At 40.5% G+C, this 26,673-nt stretch overlaps 1 protein-coding gene across 6 annotated transcripts in view; it reads left to right on the top strand.

Annotated features, from left to right (window-relative positions):
• The window catches only part of LOC119821523 (nuclear body protein SP140-like), a 78,879-nt gene that overhangs the window by 38,590 nt on the left and 13,616 nt on the right, over window positions 1-26,673 (top strand). For 4 of the 6 annotated variants that reach the window (XM_038340595.1, XM_038340592.1, XM_038340591.1 and 1 more), the window contains 4 exons: window positions 12,462-12,571; window positions 13,262-13,367; window positions 13,651-13,728; window positions 13,907-14,050. In XM_038340595.1, the coding sequence (XP_038196523.1) occupies window positions 12,462-12,571; window positions 13,262-13,367; window positions 13,651-13,728; window positions 13,907-14,050 (438 nt within the window). Of the gene's footprint in view, window positions 1-12,461; window positions 12,572-13,261; window positions 13,368-13,650; window positions 13,729-13,906; window positions 14,051-15,987; window positions 16,561-23,244; window positions 23,452-26,673 lie in introns of those variants that run through there. The other 2 variants (XM_038340596.1, XM_038340593.1) reach the window with 2 other exon arrangements.

Below are 26,673 nucleotides of genomic sequence, written 5' to 3' on the forward strand. Positions count from 1 at the left end.
TCCAAGAATCTAGTAGTTGCTCAGTCCCATGAGGCTGGCTGTCTCAGTTAGTCCTCTGTACATGCTGGAAACACAAAGAAGTAGGCTCCACTCCAGTGCCAATGAAGGGATGGATGTGCTGACAAGGCAAGGGCAAGAAGGTAAAGAAGAACCAACCCTTCTTTCTTCCATATCCTTATTAGGCTTCCAGAAGAGGGTTTGGACCAGATTAAAGGTGTATCTTCCTGCCTCAAGGTCTGGAATAAAGGTGTGTGTCATTCCACCTCAAGATCCGGATTTAAGGCAGTCTGTCTTCCTGCCACAATATCTGGATCGATCAGAGATGTACCTCCATATCTGGATTGTTGTTCATTCCAGATACAGTCAACTTGACAACCAAGAATAGCCACCACAATCCACCTCTTGTCAACTGGACACACAATCATATCTCCTTATGTCATGATTAATTTTCAAATAAAAACAAGAACCAGGTCATAATAATGCCTAAACATAATATAACTATGCCATGTATACTCACAAGCACATTATATATTAATCTGTGTTGTTGGAGTCCGCTTGTTTGTTCCCGGCTGCTAAGCCCCAAAATAACCACACAGAAACTATTAATTACAACATTGCTTGGCCTATTAGCTTATGCATATTTCTAGCTCACTTTTAATCTTAAATTGGCCCATTTCTATTATTTTATATTTTACCATGAGGCTTGTGGCCTCCCAGCAAGGTTCCAGCTAGCAGCTCACGTCTTTCCCCTCTGGCAGCTCTATGATGCCTCTCTGACCCTGCCTTTTTTCTCCCAGCACTGTTTAGTTTTCTCTGCCTACTTCTGTTCTGTGCTGCTATCAGCCCAAAGCAGTTAATGAATAAAATTCATTTTATTCATTAAGGAATAAAAGCAAAACATAGACAGAAGGACTTCCCACACCCTTTCCCCTTTTCTGTTTAAATAAAAAAGAAGGTTTTAACTTTAACAGAGTAAAATTGCATATAGCAAAACAGTTATCAAGCAAGAATTATAGTTACAATATTTATATCTACTTTATCTCCTATCATAACTAAGGAAAACTATAATCATAACTATCTATTCTTCAACCCCATCAAAGACTCCAGAAAGATATAATATTGGCTAAGTTCATTGTAAGCAACTTACAAAACTCTAGAATTGACAGAGATATCTTACTGCTTGGATAGTTACCCAAAGTTCTTCTGTACTGTCGGGGTATTCATCTTCAGCCTACATGCCCATAGTATTCAGCAGACTTTTCCATGAAGCAGGAAATTTCAAAGACAGTTCCACCTATATTGGCAGTTTGACAGTCACTTTCTTCTGTGTCCTGCAGAATGTCTGGCGGACTCTTTCATGGTGCAGGAACCCTAAAGGACCATCTCACAATCTTTAGGCAACTTCAGCAGTCATTTCTTTGTGGGTCCCGCATGCCCAGTTCATACAGCATAACATCAAGCAGTCCAGGCAAAAGCAGTTTCTTGCCCAAATGGCTAACAAGCTCCATAAGGACCCTCTTTGATGCCCAACATCCTCTTGAAGTAGATTGGTGCTGCCAGGAACAGATGAGTTTCATTGTCATGAAAAGTCTTAAGTTAATAATTTAAACATTTTAAATGCCATATTCTGAAGTTCTCTGAAAGATTTGAAGAATATCTATCTAACTGAAATATATCTCTATATATCTAGAAAACCTAACATGACTATAAGCTTGTCTAGTATAGATGATTATCTATTAATGTATATTTCTTAAATATGCATTAAATTTTCACATGAGCTGCACAAACACAATACTTTAATCAAGAACATATATTTATGTATATATATATAAAACAAAATTGATCTTAAATTTGTATCAATATACATCTCTATTGCAAACCAGGTTATACTTATACTTAACATGACATAACTATCCCTCATACAAACACAAATGAATTTTAAATTTAGAATATGTGGCAATGTCCCTTAGGGCACATTCTATTAGCATTCTCTTAGTTGTTACAATATATGATAAGGATATTGAAAGAATAAATATCTGCACAAATATATTCTTAGCAAAATACAACAGAAGCACTCATGTTGGTTATGATCCTCGTTTCTGCAACTGATCACGTGCTCTTAGATGGTCTTTAGAACTACTTTCTGGCAGTCCTGACCCGGCCACAGAGCAAGCAATATGTGACTGCCTCACTGTAAAAGGTACCAAGCTACATGGCTAACATAGACAAGAATAATGAGCTAATATAAGTTATAAGAGTTAATAAGAAGCCTGAGATAATGGGCCAATCAGTTTATAGTTTTAAAAAAAAGAACTACTTTCCTCTACTACCTATTCTGTATTTCCTCCACCTGAGGAAAGCCTGTCAACAGATCTTTGGTCTTTTACCAGAAAAATACCCATACCTTCATTCCTGATGGGTCTGTGCCCTCTGTCATCCTACCTGAATTAGGTTGTTGTAATTTTCCATTGACTTTAATCATGGGGCATGGTAGCATTAAGAGACACCCTAAAGGATCTCCTGCACTCCAGACATTTCCCTTCTTATTGCCACTGTGGAGCAGCAATCCAATCTTCTCATGGTAATCGGGATCTATCACCCCTAACAGTGTTCTTTCTTTCTTAGCCTGTTGGTTTAAAAGTGATAGAAGCCCAGAGTGGCCAGGGCGGGAAATCTGAGATCTAGTTCAATGGAATATTTTCTGTGGCTTTTGGCAGGAGCACTCCCTTCTCTGGAACCAAAACTTCAAGGCCAGCAGAACTTAGGGATGCGGGAAAAAGAAGCAAACACTTTCCAAGGATGATAGTGAGCAAAGTTATTTTCCACCCCTGTGGATCCTGGCTATGGGAGAAATGGTACCATATATTGGACACTGATTCAAATCATATACTGCCTTCTGGAGACCCCTATGCCAACCTTCCACCCTGCTGCCACCTATTTTTCACTTAACAGTGTCTTCAAAAGGCCAATCTGTCTTTCTCTCAGATCAGCTTCTTCAGGATGGTGAGGAAGATGGTAAGATCAGTGGGTTCCATGGCTGTAGGCCCACTGTCATATTTCTCTGGCTGTGAAGTGACTTCCCTGGTCAGAAACAATACTGTGTGGGACACCAAGTTAGTGGATTAGGCATTCTGTAAGCACAGATGGTGGTTTTGGCAGAAGTATTAACCAGAATAAGTTTCAATTCCAGTAAGGAAAAAGCATTGTCACTTCCGTGGAGGAAATTGTTTAATGTAATCCACCTGCCACCAGGTTGCTCGCTGGTCACCCCAGAGAATTGTGCCATATCTGGGACTCAATGTTGGTCTGCTGTTGGCAGACCTGGCATTCAGCAGCAGCTGTAGCAAAATAAGCCTTGGTAAACAGAAGCCCATGCTGTTGAGCCCAGGCATAACCCGTCTCAGTTATCATGGCCTCTTTGTTCAAGGGCTCATTGGGCAATGACAGGAATATCTGGGGAAAGAGGCTAACCGCTACCTAATAATTGAACTTGTCCTTAACTAAAGTCACTTTTTGATGGGCATTTACATGGGACACAAGTATCTTTGCATCCTTTGCCCATTTGGAGAGCTCTATCCAAATACTTCTTCCCCAGATGTCTTTCTCACCAGTTTTCCAATCATGTGCTTTCCAAGTCCCTATTCATTGGCTACAGCCCATGAATCAGTGAACAATTTCACATCTGGCCATCTCTCCAAACAAATTGTAATACCACATGTACTGCCTGAAGTTCTTCCCACTGTGAAGATTTTCCTTCACCAATATCTTTCAGGGTTTGTTGCAAGGTTTATTCCAGCTGCCCAGAACCAAAAAAAGACACAGGAACTGTATTAATTAAATCACTGTTTGACCCATTAACTCTAGCTTCTTACTTGCTAACTCTTACATCTTAATTTAATCCATTTCTATTAATCTGTGTATCACCACGAGGTCATTGTCTACCAGCAAAGTTTCAGCACATCTATCTCCAGAGGCAGATCCATGTCATTCCCTGACTCCACCCTTCTTTCTCTCAGAATTCAGTCCAGTCCTCTCCACCTATCTAAGTTCTGCCCTATTAACAGGCCAAGGCAGTTTCTTTATTCATTAATGGTAATCACAGCACACAGAGGGGACTCCCACCTCAAGGGTTGTTTCAGGAAGGGGTTATAATGCTGCAGCTGCCCCCCTTCTGGGTAGCACCTGCATAATATGCAGAACCATCAATAAACCAGACCCTAGTCTTTTCCTTTTTAATCAGCCAATCATAGGGAGCCTCATTAAAGCTATAGGTGCGTGCTTGGCAGCAGACAACATTGTAACAGGAATAGAACCATAGGCATTTGGGCAACTTCTTTTTTTTCAAGACAGGGTTTCTCTGTGTAACAACCCTTGCCATCCTGGAACTAACTCTGTAGACCAGACTTGCCTTGAACTCACAGAGATCTGCCTGCCTCTGCCTCCCAAGTGCTGGGATTAAAGGCATACACTGCCACCACCACCCAGCTGCAACTTCTTTATGGAACTTGCTTGTGCCTTCAGAACCTGTTTGAGTCCAATCACGCATATACTACTTCCATTTGATAACAGATTGCTCCTGTGAACCTCCTACTTTATGACTTGATGGGTCCAATAACACTCATCTCATGATGAGAAGTTCAGACCACATGGTAACTTGGTGGCCCATTGTCAAATGTTCAGTTTCCACGAAGGCCCAACAGCAGGCCAAAAGCTTTCTTTCACAGGGAGAATAGTTGTCTGCAGATGACGGTAGAACCTTGTTCCAAAATCCCAAAAGTCTCTTCTGTGATTCACCTATAGGGATCCGTCAAAGGCTCCAAACAACATCCCTCTCTGCCACTGACACCTCAAGTACCATAGGGTCTGCTGGATCATATGGTCAAAGTAATAAAGCAGCCCGGACCTGCTGAAGAGCCTCCTCCTCTTTCAGGCCCCACACGAAGGCAGCAACTTTCTGAGGCACTTGATATATGGACTGAAGTAACACACTCAAGTGTCTCCAGTATCCAGATAAGCCCACTAAACTTCATGCTTCTTTCTTGATGGTGGAAGAAACCGGGCGCAATAACTTATCCTTCACCTTAGAAGGAATATCTTTGCATGTCTCGCACTACTGGACTTCTAAGAATTTCACTGAGGTAGAAGGTCTTTGAATTTTGGCTAGATTTATTTCCCATTCTCTGACACACATATGTTACCAATGAGTTCAAAGTGGTTGCTACCTTCTGCTCACTTGGCCCAATTATTATGTTGTCAGTATAGTGCACCAGTGTGATATTTTTTGGAAGAGACAATCAAGATCCCTTCTAACTAAGTTATGACACAGGGCAGCAGAGTTATTATATCCCTGAGGTAAGCTATAAAGGTGTACTGCTGGTCTTGCCAACTGAAAGCAAATTGCTTCTTGTTGTCCTTATGGACAGGCACCAAGGAAAAGGCAATTATAGGTGTCTTATTGGGATCCTTTCTCAGGGGAACCTGGCTACCCTTTGATTCAAGACGTACTGGATCTGCAAAGTAGCTCAAGGCCTGTTGAAGGAAGGTCGCTTGTTTGTCCCGGCTGCCCAGAACTGAAATAATCACACAGAAGCCATATTATTTATATCACTGCTTGGCCCATTAGATCTAGCTTCTTACTTGCTAACTCTTACATCTTAATTTAACCCATTTCTAGTAATCTGTGTAACACCACAAGGTCATGGCCTACCAGCAAAGTTTCAGCTTGTCTGTCTACAACAGAGGCTCCATGGTTTCTCTATTGACTCCTCTTTCTTTCTCCCAGCATTCAGTTTAGTTTTCCCTACTTTCCTAACTTCTCCCATGCTATAGGTTCAAAGCAGTTTCTTTATTCATTAATGATAATCACAGCATACAGAGGGAAATCCCACATCACTGGCCAGTATTGCCTTTTGCCATGACCCAATGTAGCCTTCCTTTTATATATTTGAGGATTTTTCAACTTATACAGGTCAAACAGAACTGCAGTAGGTTTCTTATCTGTTTCATGCCTGGAAACACCATGATTGATTAGTCAGTACCAAAGGTCCATATGAATAAGGCCACTGTAAAGCTGACCATTACAGGTTCAGCCATTATGAACATTGCTTTGTCTAACTGCCCATTGTGATAGCTATAGTCACCTGACAATAGCCTCAGGAGACTCAGTGCTATGAACTGTTCCAATTAAATCATTGCATTTAATTTGTCCAGTTGAGCAGCAGACCATCTCCACCCAAAGGTCTGGCACAAGGAAAGGGGTGACAACAAAACTCTTCAAATGTGCAGATGCCCCTCCCACATTTTGTGTCTTATAGGATTTTGTGAGGGGCGTGTCTTCAGGGCCTTCCCATTGTGGAGGATTAGGTTCCTCATAGTCCCTTCATCAACACTGAGCCAAGGGATATCACTCATCTCCAACTCCTCTTCAGTAGGCCAGCTGTTGATAGATGCTTCCGCCAACCATTCAAACAAGCTGTTGACACCTATATTATTTTTAACTGTGTGATATTCTATATTAAACCTAGAATCTCCACTCAGTGGGCCCCTACCAATAAACTCAGCTGGATCCAGTTTTATGCTCCTCCCACCATTATCCCACACCTTTAAGATCCATATCCATGCATATTCCCCAGATTTCTGCTTGAATGAATTAGCAAAATCCTTAAGCTTCTTAGTAGTGTGGCACATTTTTTTCACAGACTACACTTTCTACATCTGCTCTAGGAGTCTGGTTATAGGTCTAGAGGCAGCTACTGGTAGGCCTTGAGGGACATCAGTATTGTCTTGCTTGGCATTTCTTTCAGAGAAAGTCACTGCTGGTTTAGCTGACACTGAATGATTAATTACCTCAGTGAAAGGTGAAAGGGTGGGGTTGAGAGTACTACTTCAGGTGAGATAAACCCTTTAGAATCTGAGGGTTCAAAGTTCTCAGCTTCAGTAGGGTCTTCCCACACATTTACACCCCAAGACATAAGATCCCATTATTTACTGATGGATGTCCTAACTTTCTCTGATGACCCCCTGAGTCGACTGGAATTCAGGCTCTAATTCAGGTGACCTTATAATAAGAGATTCAGTTTGCTCACAACTTTAGCTCTGTGGCTACTGGCGGGAAGATTCTCTTCCAGGGCACTCTTAGAAACATTTCGACTGTTTATTCACATCTGGAGCAGGTCAGCTTTAAGTTCATTGTCCTTCATTGTATTCTGAAATTGCTTAATTTTGTAATGGGGCTCATTCCTATCCTTTTATCAGTTTATCCAGGGATGCAAAGAGCAACCTGCCAGTACCATCATTTATCTTATTTTTTCCCAAACTGTCAAAAGTTTCATACATAGGGTCACCAAATCCTTTGCCACTCACAATTGCTTAATCTAGATAGTCAAGGATATTTATATTTTTAAGTTTGTAATACAGTTCCCACTATTGGCTTTCAGTACTTTCTGAGCTCCCAGGAGATGGAGTGCCTGTGGAGAGGCTTCAGTACCTGAAGGGGCTGGTGAATTAAAAAAACCTATTCTATATACTTAAAAGATTCATCCTTCTACTTCTGTTTTGTAGAACCACTCTGGCACCAAAATCTGTATTAGTCAGGGTTCTCTAGAGTCATAGAATTCATAGAAATACTCTGTCTGTCTGTCTGTCTGTCTGTCATCTATCTATCTATCATCTATCTATCTATCTATCTATCTATCATCTATCTATCATCTATCATCTATCATCTATCATCTATCATCTATCATCTATCATCTATCATCTATCATCTATCTATCTACACATAAAGGGACTTTATTGGAATGACTTACTGACTGAAGTCTAAGTAATTCAACAAGGGCTAGTTGTAAATGGAAAGTCCAAGAATCTAGTAGTTGCACAGTCCCATGAGGCTGGGTGTCTCAGCTGGTCCTCTGTATATACTAGAAGCTCAAAGAAGTAGGTTCCAGTGCCAGCGAAGGAAAGGATGTGCTGGCAAGACAAGGAAGGGCAAGCAGGAAGAGAAGAATGAGTGATCTCTTCCTTCTTCCATTGTCCTTATATGGGTTTCCAACAGAAGCTGTGGCCCAGATTAAAGATATATCTTCCCACCTCAAGATCTGAATTAAATGCATGTGTCTTTCTGGCTCAAAATCCTGATCAAAGGCATGTTGTCTTCTTGCCTCAAGATTCAAATCACAGATGTGTCCTGCATTTCTGGACTGTAGTTCATTTCAGATATAGTTGACAAGCAAGAATAGACATCCAAATCCTTCAGTCCTGTCAATGTTCTGTGCTCACCAGCATCCTTGTATTTTGTGGATTTTGGAAAACAAAGCAAAATTTTAAATAAACTTAATAATTAGTGTTCTGAGGACAAGGAACTGGATGGATTTGGGAAATGGGAGAAAGCATAGAAGCAGGGTGGACTCCTAGGGTTGAGGTGTATAAAGAATGTTTTCTAAAATAGAAATGTCGAAGAAAGAGAAGGTGCAGCAGGACGATGGCTACAGTTTAGCTGGATGAGTTTGAGGTGCATCTAGGGGACCCTAGAGAAGACATTGCTGAGCATTAAAACATGTAGGGGTGCAGAGGAGAGATGAGACACCCTGGAGCTGAGGACACAAAGGGAAACCTGCAGCTGGAGAGTGACTCTGATCATATGGACAGAATGTGGCCAAGGATGGAAATCTAAGGAACTTCAACCTTTGTGTCTGGAGGAGGAAGAGGAGCAGGACCCAGAAAGGAAGGTGGTCCAGTAGTTTGGGTGATAGAGCAAAACCAACAAGACTGATGCCTCAGGTCAGGCTTCTCCTAAAGGCAGAGATGGTGGAGGGCACAGATTGGTTGACCCTCTCACCTTGCCTACTTCCTTTCTTCCCACCATTCACTCAGTGGTGGACCAGTCCTAGGTCAGTCTCCTGTTTGTCCCTTAGACGGCCACAAGAAGGTAGAATTTTCCCAAAAGCCCTTGGACTACATGGGTGATTTTTCTTTCACATCATCCCTCCTCATTTCCCTCCCTCTCATCTTTTTTGATTTTTTTTAGATAGGATCTCATGTAGGCTCAAATGACTTCAAACTCAACATGTAGCCAAGGATGGCCTTGAACTCCTGATCCTCCTGTCTCAACTTTCCAGTGCCTAGATTCCTGGAATGCTTTACCATGTCTGACATGGGAGTTTTCTATGTGGGCAAAGAGTTACCACCCAGTTCTCTGTCACCATTCTTTCTGAAGGTGGTACCAGTAACCCATGTGCTCCTGTTCAAGAAAACTCAGACACTTGCTGGTTCCTGTGTCAAAACTGACCATAGGAAAACTCCACCAGCTTCCCAAGGGAGGTTGTGAGGTACCCGTTTGAATAGTTCTCTGGGTGACAGAGAACTGTAACCTGTCAATCATGAATGATAGGGGTTGCTACTTATGGGGCTTCACCCATAGGAGGAGAGTGCTGCAGAGAACTTATAGATCGTTTTAGACCGTCTCAGTTATGTGTTTTTGGTACAGAGGTTTCAACTTGTCTTTAAACTCATGATTTTTCTGCCTTAATCTCCTGAGTGGGTGCCTTAATCCACACACTCCACTTAAAACATCTAAGTTTGCTTGCTATCCAGGCAGTGCCTAACACTGAGCCTTAATGTTGGTGTTGTGCCACTCCTCCCGCACAGCAGTGGTTCAGTCATAAACCACTTATACACCTTGAGCACACGAGTGTTTGTGTACCACACAGTGGATATACATTGCTCTCTTCAGCAATGCTCTATACAGCCTATTGGTTTTAATAAACAGATCTTAATTTGCAGCAACCAGTTACAAATACTGTCAAAATTGAACATCTCTAGATAAAAACTGAATTTGTGCTGGGGGCCATCCCTGGTGGTAGACAGGTCCCAGCAGAGGATGTTAGGAGTTGGCAAGGGAAGAAGGTAAGCCAGGCCATGGTGGTCAGGAGAATCTTGCTGCCTGACTGACTCTCAGTCAAAGTGCTGCTTTGTTTATGCAGAATTTAGTAATCAGACATATATTCATGTTGTTCCAAGACATAGAGCATAACATATTTGTTTTGGGACATGTGTCTTAGTGCCTTTAGCTCATCTTTTAGTCATCATTCATAAATGATGACAGAACAGAGTTATCATTTCCATTCATTATCTCTCATGATTTGACATCATTTTTAAAAAGTTATTTTTACTCATTAACCCTATAACTCGATTTTTAAGAATTTAGAGGCATCCCAAGAGAAGTCTTCAGGCCAAAGCTGCTGCAGTTATTATTCAAATTCCGGTATAATACAATGTTTATATTTTATATTTCTATATATCTAATCCTGGCATTCTGTTGTTCCTTGGACACACTACACCACAGTGACACTGTATTGCTAACTTCTCTAAGAAAGGAGATCCTGACATCTCATTCTTTTTATCATCACCTTAGTCCATACTTTGACAATGAGTATAACTTCAGATAATCTAACTTTGTTGTTGTATATGCCACATAATTGTCTGAGTGTAGGGTGGGAAGAGGCTTGCAATCTGATCTGTGGCCAACTCATCTAGCCCACCGAATTTTGTTGACCTTTTAAAGGTTACTTTGTTTTGATTATCTTGGTCCTAAGTAACTACAGGAACAGATGCTTTAACAATATCTCATAGCCTCATAAATAGACCTCTGGTTTTTTATGTATGTCACAACCTCAAGGAAGACCTTGGAGGTAGATAAGGATATTTCCTTATAAGCAGGAGAGGTAGTATGTTCAAGACTTTCCTGGGGATGTTTAGAAGCAGCACTCCTGGGAGAAGGCATAAATGATTCATAAAATATTTTCCATCAATTCAATATTCCCAGTATGTGTTGTCTAAGATTTTTCTGACTTGCCCGGTTCCCGCAGTCATTAAGTTCCAAAGAAATCACACAGAGGTCTACATTAGTTATAAACTAATTGGCCTAGTAGCTCAGACTTCTTATTTACTTATTCTTATAACTTATATTAGCCCATTATTCATGTCTATGTTAGCCACTTGGCTTGGTACCTTGTTCGGCGAGACACTCACATCTTGCTTCTTCTGTGGCTGGGTCATGACTACAGACTAGGACTTCTTTCTTCCCAGAATTCTCCTGTTCTCATTGACCCACCTGTACTTCCTGTCTGGTTGTCCCGCCTATACTTCCTGCTTGGCTACTGACCAATCAGCATTTATTTAAAATATAATTGAAAGAATACAGACCATATGTACAAATATTAAAAGCCCCCACATACACCACAGGTGGAGATAAAAATCAAATATGGCTCAGCTTTGTTTTTGCTGTGCCCATCAGATGTGACTGTGCCAAATTTGACTAAAGGTACTCTGTGTTAGACCTGGCAAGAAGTCCAATGTCCATTGATTTGGGAAGGTTTTTCTCTTCCATAGAACAGAGATCTCTTTTGTGTTTCAAGAAAATGATGGCAGAGCTTTGGTCTCTGTCTCAGTTCCCTTTTCCTGTGGCTATGATAAAATACCCTGGCAAAGGCAGCTTAAGGGAGGATGGGCTCAACAGACTCACAGTTCTAGGCTCCAGGCTATCCTTGCAAGGGAGTCGAAGTGGGAGAAACATAAAACAACTGCTCCCATTACATCCACCACCAGGAGCACAGAGCAACGAGTTAATGTTTGTTTATGATCACTGCACTTTCTCCATGCAATGCTCCAGGAACCCACAGTGGGCAGGTCTAAGTGTAATCAATATAATCTCTATTAGACATGCTCAAAGGTCCACAAATAAAACCATTCTAGTTTCTACCCTGGGTGGTTGCCATGAATACAGACCTTGAGTTTTAGAGATGGTGACTCTAGGCCTTACATGTGCATTTTCTTGGGTCATGTGGAATCTTCTACAAGATTCCAACAGCCATAGAGTCCTTTGCTTTGTACCCACTTGGCTGGTCATCTGTACTCATATCCTGTCTTCTCAGAATACCCACCACAGGCGCAGGGCTCTCCAGATACAGAACCCACTGTCTAAAACACTCATCTCCAGACCCTTTCTTCAATTCATTGCATGTTCATGGCTCAATTACAAGATGTGATATTCTCTTAGTTTATTCCATCAAATTAGATTCCAGTGCATCTCCCTTTGATGAGTTGATGCCATTGCTGTATGGAAAAATGAACTTAATGTTTTATTTCAGAAACTCATTTTATTGTATATGATGGAAAAATTAGTTAGATTATGTAAAATCTGGTTGCTAGTCTTTCTGTGCCAGAATCTTTGGTTTCCCAAGGAAGATTATTTTGGGATTGGTTCATGGCTCCCTTCCATCAAACTTCACTGAAGAGCAGCAAGTCTTGTTCCACAATTTACATTCTAAGCTGTTCCTTAGTGTCTCAGGAAGAAGCATCTGTGCCCTTGCAGGTTCATGTAAAGGCCACACATCGAGGATTGCCACAGTACTGGCTCTGTGGGTCTCATCTCCCAGTGATGTGAATGTTCTACTCTCTCCATGCAGAACTCAGATGAATGTGAGGTGTGCCAGAATGTAGGATTCCTCTTCTGCTGTGACACTTGCCCCAGAGCCTTCCATGAGGAGTGTCACATCCCTGCAGTGGAGGCCGAGATGTGAGTGAGATGTGGTCCCTTCTCTGTCTTCGCCTAGACAGCCTTTCCTTGTCACACACATTACCCTTGTAGATTGTGAGTTTGTGCCTCAATAGGGGTAAGCAAGAGCTCTTACTGACAGACACCAAACAGGAAGATGCGGAGAGCTGTTTTTAGATGCTGTCAGCAAGAGGTTGATGTTCTCTGTGTTAGGGGAGGCTTCTCCCCTTTGTCTACACACTAACTACTACTGCCTTTTCCTCAAAGTTGTTCACCAGAGTCCCTTGTGCAAAGGATCGAGAGTGGCATATGCCAAGTTCTTTTGTTTTGTATTTATTCATAAAAGAAGAAAATATGACCACTACCTACATTTACTCAGGTTGTAATGGACCAATCATGGTCTAAAGTTCCCAGAATTTGTGGAAGACCATTTTCTGTGTACAGACCTAATAGCCTGGCCTCTTTGCTTCCAGAAACCAGAAATGTGGTTTCCCCCACTGACCATAAATTCCACTTTTTTCCAAGGACTGGCTCCTACCTCAACTCTGATGGGAGCACTGGCAGCTTAAGATCCTACATGGAGTCCCTCAGAGCCCGGGGGCCTCTCCCCCAGATGACACCACCAGCCATTCTGAAAGCACAGTGGCAGGCATAGAATAGTGGCTGTTTTCAGGTCTTGTCCCCTGCTCATTTCATGTCCAACTTTTTTAGGACACCATGGAGTTGCATCTTCTGCAGGATGCAGTCCTTAGGAAGCCAACAGACTCATCTGGAATCTGAGGTACTGCAGAGGCGGATGGCACCCCAGGAACAGTTGGTGAGTCCCTGTGAACCCCACACTTTCTCCTTTCCCCTGGAAGAGCACAAACAGGCTTGGGGACAGAAGAACAGCAGCAATTCTCCCCCAATCCACAATCCATCATGCTGCTGTCACAGCACAACCCATTGGCAGAAGAACTAACTCAGCCTTTATAAGTCTGTAACCAAGAAACACTCATGTTGGGCACATTCCAGATAGGTCCGAGTGGTGCCTTCCTCATGGGTATGTGTATGGATTCTGTCTTAATAAGTCACTTTGATTGAGTCTCCTTTTCTTGCAGAAGTGTGAGTTTGTCCTCTTGAGAGTCTACTGCTGTTCTGAGAGTTCCTTTTTTTCCAAGATGCCATATTATTATTATGTAAGTAATGGTGATGAGCCTCCCATCACTGGGTACTATGATGTTACGTGAATGTGAGGGGCAATTGTGGGATTGGGATCACAATCCCCCAGGACCACAGACTCATTTGTTTCTGGGGCCCTGTGGAAGGTAAGCTGAGCCACATATGTCACTCTCCCATTGTTATTTCTGTCACCAGTTTAGAGAGACGTCTGTGGGTATAATGGAACCTATGTGGTTGGACCTGATCAAGAAGAAGCTTAAAGGGAGAGATTACTCTCAAGTGAAAGAGTTTGTGCAAGACATGAGGCTCATCTTCCAGAACCACAGGACCACGTTCAAGGTCAGCATCCCTCTCTGCCTGAATCTCATTTTCTTTCTACTGGGTTACTCTTTCATTGATTTTTGGTACCTGGAAAGTCTAGTTTCCCATATCTTCCTGTAATAAGGTTGCATAAGCAATAAAGTCTGAGAGTTCCAGACACAGTGGGGCATGCCTGTGATTACAACCTTCAAGGGATGAGGCAGGAAGATTGTCTTGTGTTCAAAGCCTGACTTGTCTACAGTATGAGACCCTATCTCAAAGGAAAAAGAGGTCTGGAAGTGAACAATATTTTTTGATTTAACATGTAGACTGTATTTCACTAACAGAAAGGCCACCAGCACCACAGAGCTTTTTTTTTTTCCCAGCCTATAAGGCTAGAGGACCAGAAAGAGGACAATCAAGCTACATGTCTCCCGACAAGGGCATTTATTTCTATTAATTGATTGATATTTTTTTAAATATATGTTTTTCTTTTTTTGTTCGTTTGAAAATATATGTATTTTAAAATACATGTAGCCAGGCTTTTTTGGCCCACCAGCTTCCAAATAATGACATGGAGACTTATTATTAATTATGAAAGGTTGACATTAGCTTAAGTTTTTTCCCCACTTTCTCTTAAGGCTTAAATTATTAAAGATTAAATTATTAAATATTAAAAATTAAATTATTAATTTATGCTCTGCCATATGGTTTATTACCTCTCGTCAGTAATGTGAATATGACTTCCTCTGCATCTGGCTGGAGAATCCCCTGCCCTTCTTCTTATTCCCATGTCTTCCCAGAAGTCCCCTCTATCCTCTCCTGACTAGTTGTTGACAACCCAGCTCTTTAGTAAACCAATCAGAAGGCACCTTAGGTAGCTGAACTAGTACAGAGTCACATCTTCAGAGTGTAAAATAAGATTATTTCACAACACTAGGTGTGATGGCACAAGATTTTAATCCGTGTGTGTGTGTGTGTGTGTGTGTGTGTGTGTGCGCGCGCGCGTGCGCACATGTGTGTTTGTGCATTTGGCAGAAATGTCACAGTGTATGTGCATGTGAGTGTAGTTACCTGTGGAGGTCAGAGACCTCAGATCCCCCAAAGCTAATGTTACAGCAGCCTGCATGATCACCAAGCTGTTTCTCAAGATCCTAGTTGTCTTAGTTAAGGTTTCTATCATTGTGAATAGATACCATGAGCATGCAATTCTTATAAAAGAAAACTTATTTAGAACTAGCTTACAGTTGCAGAGGTTTAGTTCATTAACATCATGATGTATGATGCACAGGCAGGCATGGTGTTGGAGAAGGTGCTGAGAGTTTCACATGTTGATTCACGGCAACAGAAGGAATCTGTGTCTAACTGGGTGTAGCTTGAATATAGGAGAGCTCAAAGTGGGCCCAACAATGCCACACCTACTCCAATAAAGCCACAACTCCTAATAGTGCCACTCCCTGTGGTGACCATTTTTTGGAAACCTTCACACTAGTTTAAGTATGTGTGTGTGTGTGTGTGTGTGTGTCCATGTGTGATGTATACGTATATATGGTGTGTGTATATTCATGTGTAAATGCAGATGCATTTGTGTCATAGTACACATGAGGATCAAGTGAGAGGGCAACCGTGGGTGTTTTTCACATGTCACCATGTTGAGACAATCCTTTTGTCACCGCTGTGCTGGTGGAATTATAGATGTGTGTTACCGCATGAAGTCTTCCATGGGTTTTAGGGATCTGAACGCAGGTCCTCACACTTGTGTGGTGAGCATTGGCACACTGAGTCAAATCCCCAATCTGAAATTTTTCTGCTTGTTACTTCATAGAGACATGATTCTCAGAAATAGCAAAGTCTGAGTTAACTTCCATGCGATTGGACCATGAGGTTAACAGATTCCATCAGAGGGTAGACGTGCGGAGGAGATGGTTCTCTCACTGATAATGAGCACCATCATTCTTGCCTTTGTTGTTTTCTAGGACCTCAACTTTGGCCAAATGGGACTTAGACTGGAGTCTGAGTTTGAGAAGAATTTCAAGGAAGTGTTTGCTATTCAGGACACAAATGAAAACAGTTGACTGATGTCACAAATGCTGCTGGTGTCCTGGCACCATGTCCTTTTCCTGCCAGGTCTTCCCATCTGCAGCAGTGAACATTCTTTACTGATGCCATCATCTCCAGGGGATTCTCTGGGTCACATGGGGACAGCTGCATATAGGAGTCACACCTCCTGGTCTTGTGATCTATCCCTCTGCCTCCAGCAGGAACAAAGGGTATGATAGATTGCTGTTCTTTGCTCCCCAAGGGTCTAGGCTAGAGGCTGTCTCCAGATGGCCTGGCCCTATTTCCCCTGTGACACATATGTTCTTGACAGCACTTCATAGTTAACCATAATCTTCCAAGATGTCAACTCATGTGGTGAGACACTCCTATAGTCCCAACCCTTGGAACGCTGAGGCAGGAGAAATGTGATGCCAGCCTGGGTTACATCATAAGTTTCAGTGACTCTGATAAAAAAAAAAAATCAAGATCCTAGTTCAAGAACAAACAAACAATTCACCAAATAAAATTTTAAAAAGGCATTATATAATGGTATATTATTTGTGTTTTAATAAATAAAGCTTGCCTGAAGATCAGTGCAAAGCAGCCACACTAATCAGTTATTCATACAGGCCAGGCAGTGGTTGCAAACATCTTTGATTTCAGCAGTCACAGTAGTTAGCCATAGACATTGGGCGGTGGTGATACACGCCTTTAATGCCAGCAACAGAGAGGAATATAAGATGGAAGGAGACAGGCCTCAGTCTCAGTCTCTATCTAAGGATATGGGGAGGCAGGATTGTCCACTTCAGTCTGAGGTAGAGGTAAGAGCCAGTGGCTGGCTGTTTGGCTTTTCTGATCCTCAGGTTGAACCCCAATATCTGTCTCTGGGTTTTTATCATTCATGCTACATATGGTGCCAGCATTTGGCATACAAATTCACAATAAAGCCTTTTGCCTGTGGCATTACAGTCACTGGCATAGGCCAGAGCAACAAGCGGCCAGAGTCACTGCCCTGACAGCTAGGTTTTTCTTTTTTCCTCTCCTGGAGGGCTCTCCCTGAACTCCCTTCTTGGGCTGCTGCCAAACTAGGTGGCTGCCTTGAAATCCATTCAGGCTTTTACTGTTCTATAGAGCAGCAATCAGCCTCACATCTTCATCAACATCATCGGCAGTTTTGGTAAGACAATTGGGAATTCTTAAAAAGAGGACTTAGTTAAAAGACGGAGTTTTTTTTAAACAACATATTAAAAATGGGAAACACCATGAGAAGGGATTTGTGTCTCTGTATGATAATATGCTGGACAGTTTGAAAATGGCATGATTAAATGAGAGGAGATCTAACTTAGAAGGGATTCATGTAATATCAATTATAAACATCAGCTTTACCATTTTTGTCTTATGACTAACAAGTTGGTTAATCTGAATGCTAAGATACAGACCTTAATAAAAACTTAATAAAACAGGCCACAGAGATATTCAGTGAAGACAGAGGAATTGAATGGAGAACTAATGTCAGCGTTGCATTGTGAGAATAGAGAGGAACAGCTTAATGCTTTCAAACAACCAACATTAATATATCCAGTTACCTTACAGGACTTGCCAAACGACAGAGGCTCTATTACAGCTAACTGGACTCCTGTGCCAATGTTAGATTTAAGGAGATTCAAGGAAGTAATAGTCCCAAATGGCATGCATTCACCTTTTGTGAAGCAAATGTTAACCTCATGGTCAGTTTGTATCACTAATGCATGGATAGAGTTGATTAAAGCTGTTTTAGAGCCTGTTCTACAATTACAATGGAGTAACTGGTTCAGCGATGAGGCTAAGAGTATTGGACAACAGAGAAAAGCTAGAGGTATGGAAAATTCATAAGATCAAATACCTGGAAAAGGAGATGATGCTACTATAGAAAGGCAATCTCTATATATGATGTTCACACCCTAGTTTTATGCCATGCAGCTTTAAATGCTTGGGGCAGAATTGAAGAAGTAGAAAAACAGGAGCCGGGCGGTAGTGGCGCACGCCTTTAATACCAGCACTCGGGAGGCAGAGGCAGGCGGATCTCTGTGAGTTCTAGGCCAGCCTGGTCTACAAGAGCTAGTTCCAGGACAGGCTCTAAAAAAGCTGCAGAGAAACCCTGTCTTGAAAAACCAGAAAAAGAAAAAAAAAGAAGTAGAAAAAAAGATTAAATAATTTACTAAAGCCATACAGGGCCCAAAAGAAACCTTCACAGATTTCTTACAAAGGTTGACATCAACAATAAATAAAATGATACCAAATTCAGAAGTTATACAAATAATAATTGAACCTCTGGCTTTTAAAAATGCTAATTCTCTATGTAAAAGGATAATTAAGCTGCTAAAGGCAAGGTCAGCACCTTTGAAGGAATGGGTTCAAGATATAATTAATATTGTGTCCCATGACCGTGATGATGCATGGTAGGAAAGAGGTGATTTCCAGAGGTTTGAGAAAAACTTGAAATGTCAAATGTTATAATTGTGGCAAACAAGGTCACCTTAAGTAGGACTGTAGACAGGATGTTACTAGAAACATTTTTCTAAGCATAATCCATTCAGAATGCCCCTCCCTTCTGGTTTATGCAGAAGGTGTGGCAAAGGCAGGCATTGGAGTAATGAATGTAGGTCAACAAGGGATAGTCAAGGTAATCCTTTGCCATTGGGGAAATCCATGAGTGGCCTCTTGCCAGCCCCTATGTCAAAGTGAGTTCAGTGAATTCCTGCCATTGTAGAGGAGCCTCCTTCTCAGAGCAGTTAAAGAACCTAATGTCTATTGTAAGAAACCATACTGCTCTGCATGATATAGACTAGCTATAGAAGAGAGAACAAAAAATTCAGGAGAAACCATAAAATGAGTATTTTGACAAACTTCTATAAAGAAAAAAAAAGACCAAAGTTAAAATTACAAATAAATGACATTGTCCTTGAAGGTCTGTACACAGGTACAGATTTAACAATAATTTCATCAGAATCTTGGCATCCAAATTGGCCTCTTCAGGAAGTAAATGTTCAGTTTTTAGGGATCAAAACTTATCTCAGGTAAAGCAGAGCACAAGATGGGTGGAATGTATAGGGTCAGAAGGACAGAGGAGAATATTAAAACAGAATGTGGCTAACATGGCAATGAATTTGTGGGGATGTGATTTGCTACAGCAATAAAATGTTCAAATTAATATCCCCCCAATCTTAGAAATAAACCAAAAATTAACATATGTTTCTGGGAAAATATTACAAGATATTATAAAGAAAAGTCACTTATTACTCAGGTTGTACAAAATCAGGGCACAACCAGTTGATAATCTTCTAAAGGTACCAACAGTTCTACCTTTAAAATGGTTGTCAGAGAATTATGCAGACATTAAAAAGACCACAGTTGCCAGCCCGGAATACTATACCCAGCCAAACTTTCTATCACCATAGAAGGACAAAATAAGACATTCCATGACAGAAACAAACTTAACCAATACCTAGCCACAAACCAAGCAGTACACAAAGTACTACAAGGAAAACTTCAACCCAAGAAATTGTCCACATCAACATAAATAAACACAGACAATAGATGATCTCACAGCAGCAAATTCCAAAGGGAAAAACATACAAAATAACATCACCAACAATGAAAACTAAAATAACAGGAGATGGCCACCACTTGTCATTAATATCTCTTAATATAAATTGACTCAACTCATCTATAAAGAGACACAAGCTAGCAGATTTGATATGAAAACTTCTTCTGCATACAAGAAACACACCTCAACCTTAAAGGCAGGCATATACTCATAGTAAAGGGTTGGGAAAAATTTTCCAATCAAATGGACCTAGAAAACAAACTGGTGTAGCTATTCTAATATCTAACAAAATAGGCTTCAAACTAAAACCAATCAGAAGAGACAAAGGACATTTCATATTAGTCACAGGAAAAATCCATCAAGACGAAATCTCAATACTGAGCATTTATGTCCTGAATACAAGGGCACCCTCATATGTAAAAGAAACACTTCTAAAGCTTAAATCACACATTAAACCCCACACACTAATATAGTACGAGACATCAACATTCCACTCTCACCACTAGACAAGTCTGTCATACAAAAAATTAACAGAGAAATAAGGGAACTAACAGATGTTATGACTCAAATGAACTTAACAGACATCTATAGAACATTTCATCCAAACATAAAATAGTATACCTTCCTTTCAGCACCTCATCGAACCTTTTTAAGAATTGACCACATACTAGGTAACAAAACAAACCTTAACAGATATTAAAAAAATTGGAAGAACCTCATGTATCTCATTGAATCACCGTGGCTTAAAACTAGAATTCAATGGCAAAACTAATTCCAGAAAGCCCACAAACACATGGAAATTAAACAATGCTCACCTGAAACATCAAGGAAGAAATAAAGGAAGAAATTTAAGACTTCCTAAAATTCAATGAAAGTGACCACAGAACATACCCAAATTTATGGGACACAATGAAACAGTGTTAAGAGGAAAGTTCATACCACTAAATGCCTACATAAGGAAGCTGGAAAAATCCCACAGTAGTGAATTAACAAAATATTTGAAAACTTTAGAACAAAAAGCAAACTCACCCAAGAGAACTAGATGGTAGGAAATAATCAAATTGAGAGCTGAAATGAACAAAATAGTAACAAAGAAAACAATACAAAGAATCAAGGAGACAAAGAGTTGGTTCTTCAAGAAAATCAATAAAATAGCCAAGCTTTTATCCATACTAACCAAAATGCAGAGAGAGAGAGAGAGAGAGAGAGAGAGAGAGAGAGAGAGAGAGAGAGAGAGAGAGAGAGAGAGAGAGAGAAAATATCCAAATTAAGAAAATCAGAAATGAAAAGGCAGACATAACAACACGCATACAGGAAATTGAGAGGATCATCAGGTCATATTTGAAAACCTGTACTCCATAAAATTGGAAAACTTAAAGGAAATGGAGAACTTTCTGGATAAATATCACTTACCAAAATTAAATCAAGACCAGATAAACAAATTAAATAGACCTATAACTGCTAAAGAAATAGAAACAGTCAACAAAAAAACCAACCAAAAAAAAAAAGCCCAGGACTAGATGGTTTCAGTTCAGAATTCTACAAGATTTTCAATGAACTAATACCAATAATCCTCAAATTGTTTCACAAAATAGAAACAGAAGGAATATTGTCAAACTTTTTATGAGGCTACAATGACCCTGATACCCAAACCAAATATAGACATTACTAAGAAAGAGAATTACAGACCAATCTCACTCATCAACATTGATGCAAAAATACTCAATAAAATGCCAGCAAACCAAATCCAAGAACACATCAAAACATCATCCATCACGATCAAGTCGGCTTCATCCCAAAGATGCAGGGCTGGTTCAACATACAAAAAATTTATTAATATAATCCATCATATAAACGGAAAGAAAAAACATATAATCATTTCAGAAAAGAAAGTGAGAAGTAGCTTTGAATACATTGGCACAGGAGACCACTTCATAAATATAACACCAGTATCACAGACATTGAGAGCAACAATCAATAAATGGGACCTCCTGAAACTGAGAAGCTTCTATAAGGCAAAGGACACTGTCAATAAGACAAAACAGCAGACTCAGAATGGGAAAAGATCTTCACCAAGCCCATGTCTGACAGAGGGCTGATATCCAAATATATAAAGAACTCAAGAAACTAGACATCAAAATTCCAAAGAATTCAAAGTGTGGTGCAGATTTAAACAGAGAATTCTCAAAAGAAGAAACTCAAAAGGCCAAAAGACATTTAAGGAATTGCTCAACATCCTTAGCTATCAGGGAAATTCAGATCAAAATGACTCTGAGATGCCATCGTGTACCTGTCAGAAAAGCTAAGATTGATAACAGTTTATGCTGGAGAGGATATGGAATAATGGAAACACTCCTTCACTGCTGGTGGGAGTACAAGCTTATACAGTCACTTTGGAAACCAGTATGGTGTTTTCTCAGAAAACTGGAAATCAGTCTACTTCAAAATACAGCAATACCACTCTTGATCAAATACCTAAAGGTGAACAATCATACCACTGGGACAGTTGCTCAACTGGGCAATTAGAGCACTATGTCTAATTGCTAGAACCAGGGAATAACCTAGATACTCTTCAAAGGAAGAATGGATAAAAAAAAATGAGGTAAACTTACCCAAATAAAGCATATCTGCACTAAGAAATTAAGCATGAGCATGTATCACACACACACACACACAGAGAGAGAGAGAGAGAGAGAGAGAGAGAGAGAGAGAGAGAAACACACACACACAGAGTGCTGCAAAGAGCAGGAATGAAAATTAATTTCAAATGCACACTTGATTTTTTTAAAAAAAAGTCATAAAAATATATAAATCTAATATTAGGACATGATATGTTTTGAGCTTTGCCTGGTTTCTCAGCTTTGCATTGTGTAATATTAACCTCAAATGACTGGGAACACTCTCAATGTTTTAAAAATAAATTATAAATCAACCGTAGGCTGGGCGGTGGTGGCACACGCCTTTAATCCCAGCACTCGGGAGGCAGAGGCAGGCGGATCTCTGTGAGTTCGAGGCCAGTCTGTTCTACAAGAGCTAGTTCCAGGACAGGCTCTAAAAATGCTGCAGAGAAGAAACCCTGTCTCGAAAAACCAAAAAAAGAAAAAATAAATAAATCAACCGTAGTCACCCCTAGCCATCATGGATATTGGAGTTGTTAGATACACACATAAACTACACACACATATTTTCATATGCAGTTTGTAATGTGCACAGCAGGGGTAGGTGAAAACTTTACAAAATATATAGACTCTAGTCTACCTCCACAAAAAAGTGTGGAATTGGTTTAAATGGTTAGTTAGTTCAAGGCATTGTTTAGACCAGGCAAACAGACACTTACAGAACAACAATAATAATCCTGACATGTCAAATAACAAAAAATGATATTGTAAAGAGGCATCTGCATTTTATACATAGTTGAATTAGTGTGTCTTGATTCCATATATGTCAAACAGTGATGATGGTGATGATTACGATACTATCAGTAATATTGACTGTCACTAAATATTTATTCCAGCCCAAATATTATTCTTAATATTTAACTTGTGGTAAATTTATAGTTCAAAGCATTCTAAGGTACTTATTTACTAATAATTGCTCCAATTTACAGATGCAAGAGCTGGAACTGTGACTCAGCAGATGGAATATTTGCCTGGCATAACAAAGCCCTGGATTTGATCACCAGCACCTCATAAACTAGGCATGGTTGTGTACAGTATAACTCCAGAACTTGGGCAGTACAGACAAAAATATTAGAAGTTCAAGGTCATCCTCTGCTACGTATAAAATTTAAATATAGCTCGGGCTACATAAGTCCCTGCCTCAATAATAATAATAATAATAATAATAATAATAATAATAATAATAAATTTATAGATGAAGCACCAAAAAATCGAGTAATTTAACTCAGGATTATGCAGTGAGTGCTTTCCATCATGATTGCTGATCCACACACACTTCTTAATTTGAAGGGTGCCTACTGGATACCTACTTTGGTAATGGGATTCAGGTCCCAAAGAGGATGTATAGGGTTGGTTAATGGGATGGGTGGGTGTTGGGAGATGGACAAAATCTGAGGGTGAATCAGGTTAGGTGCCACCATTCCTTTGTCTAAATAAAAGATGTTTTAAGATGCAAAGTTATACTGAAGCCAAACAGTGGTGGCACATGACTTTAATCCCAGCAGTCAGGAGGTGGAGGCAGGCAAATCTCTGGAAGTTTAAGGCCAGCCTGGTCTACAAGAGCTGCTTCCAGAACAGGCTCCAAAGCTGCAGCAAAACCCTGTCTCAACAAACAAACAAAACCAACAACAACAACAAAAAAAGAAGTGATACTGAAATCTGTTTTGTGAGTTTCTCTCTCTCCTGAGTCTGGTAGCAAGGTGAACTATGTCTAGACTCAGCACTGGTTCTGGAAGACTGAGACCTGTGACCTGAATTTTACACAGAGAACTGAGAGGGCAGCTGAAGCCTTGGTTCCTCCTGACATCATTGAGAAGGATAAATTTTACCTGAGGTGGTGATTAAAGATGGCAGAGGCTTACTCATTGGCCACCTGGATAGCCACTCGCCAGGGTTCTCCATAGTTACTGAGCACAACATTCTTCTGCTGTTAAGTCTAGGCCTGACAGGCTTCAGAAGACCCTGTGGATTAGGAACTCATGGGAAGCCCAGCCTACCCGTTGTCTAGGTGATGTGAGGCAATTGGTTCCAGTGTCCCATCGTCCACAGTCTGAAGAGGGTCTTATCAGCAGTTGAAGTGAAAAGCAGTCTCAGTGCCTAGTGCTTTCACTTGTGAAGCAAGGTCTGGGCAGAGATTCTTTTGTTCCTCCATCTTCTTTGGAGGAAATGGAGGCACTACCAAGAGTTGACTTGTCTCTCTATTACAAAAAGCCTTTTTAAGTAAACATTTTAAATGTCATATTCTCCAGATCTCTGAGAATTTGAGGGCTGTCTACGGATATATATGAGTTATGACTACAAAGACATTAACACAGGATCTGCCCGGAGAGCTGGATCCAAGCTGAGAGGTTGCGTAGGAATGTTTTACCCAGAGTCCTTCAACTTGACTGTAACTGGTTTTATCTTAACTTAGCAGGTCAGATTTATGCCTGAGAAAGAAAAAAAAAAGTAAAAAAATAAAATTCCTTTTGCAATAGCTGAGGTAGGGGAGATTCTAAGCCTATAATCTCCAGCATCCCAGAGACTAAGGGAAGACAGGATAGAGGCACAGGCTGCTTTTATAGTCCATCAAACATACAAAAACAGGGGCCAGAGCTATCCAGTCCTGGGTCTTTCGAGCAAAGTGAAAAGGCGTGAAACCACAGCCAAGAAACAAATTCTTAGGCAGGGAAAAATTGCTAGAGGTCGGGGAGAGGCATGCCATTACTGCTATTCTGTCAGTGTCAGATGGAGGGCTCTGGAGATCCTTTAGTTTGAAGAGCGACCAGGTTGAAGGTTATAGGGTTTTGACTGTAATATGTTCTCAAACTGCCCACAGGCAGGAAGAACTGCCAGGAGTGCTTGCCTAGTCTCACAGAACCAATGATATTATTCTGCACGAGTGGGACCTTGTCAGGTTGAACCAAACCACGGTGAGTGAGACACCACGCTGGGTAAGGGACAGACATGCCATGCAGAAAGCGCTTAGGTGAGGAGTTTATTGAAAGAAAAAGAAAAGTGAGAGAAGAAACCAGCCCCTGCCCCCCTGGGTGGAAGAAAGGGAAGAGAGAGAGAGAGAGAGAGAGAGAGAGAGAGAGAGAGAGAGAGAGAGAGAGAGACTTGCTTACCTCTTCAGGAGAACAATGAGAAAAGCACAGAAATGGGCAGAACTTGTCTCATGAATGTATAGTCGGAGGCTGCTCCTTCATTTCTCGACACCCAGACCCAAATAATACTACAAAAGGTATAGTAATTACAACACTGTTTGGCCAATAGCTTATGAATATTTCTTGGTAACTCTTACATCATAAATTAACCCATTTCTATTAATCTATGTATCTCCATATGGCTGTGGCCTACCAGTAAGGTTATGTCTGGCATCTATCTCTTTCGGTAGTTACATGGTGTCTCTTTGACTCTGCCTACTTCTTTCTATATCTCTGTTTGGATTTCCTGCCTGGCTATACAAAGTCACTGGCCAAAACAGCTTTTTTAATAACCAATGGTAATGAAACATATTCATAGCATAAAGAGGAGAATCCCATATCATCTCCCCTTTTCTTTCTAAATAAAAAGGAAGGTTTTAATTTTAATGTAGTAAAATTAAATATAACAAAACAGATATTAAGCAAGAATTATAGTTACAATATTTATATCTATTTTATCTTTTACTATAGCTATCTATTCTTCAATTCCATCAAAGACCCCAGAAGGATATAATATTACCTAAATAAACAGGAAGGGCATTGTAAGCAGCTTTACATCAACGGGAATATTTTGCATCTATGTACAGACTACATAGTGACAAAGCAGCCTTAAGACCCTGGGCTGGCAAGGGTACTGCCTGAATGCCTCCTACCAGGTAACAGGGGTCAACAAAATGCCTGAGTTCTAACAACTATTGTACACATTTTTATCCCTTTATTAAAGTCCACACAAAATTTCACAAAGAAAAAGTCATTGATATTGAGAATCATTAAAAATGAAAATAAAATGTGCTGGAGAAGTGTGGTTTTCAGTGTTGAAATGCTGGAACCATGTCAAACAGCAATGTCACCATGTAGTCCATACCAGGCTCCTTTGGTTAACGTTGCTGTGTCTGTTACACCATCCTTATAAAATCATTCTATGGTCCCCATGATGCACAGCTCAGGCCACACAGACCTGAAGGGAAAGGTAACAAGTAACAGTGTCAAAGTCAATGTCAGGGGTTAAATGAAATTGTTAGTAAAAGTGGAACAGTCAGTGGTTTATATAAGGGAAAAAGTGACAAGAGCATATAAAAATGAACGCAATCTTACGACAATAATGTATTCATTCAGATAAACGAGTCAGTTAAAAGGAACAAAGCTGTGAACAAAGGGGGAAAAGAGATAAAT

Source organism: Arvicola amphibius, chromosome 8, assembly GCF_903992535.2.
Source record: "Arvicola amphibius chromosome 8, mArvAmp1.2, whole genome shotgun sequence".
Taxonomy (NCBI): Eukaryota; Metazoa; Chordata; class Mammalia; order Rodentia; family Cricetidae; genus Arvicola; species Arvicola amphibius.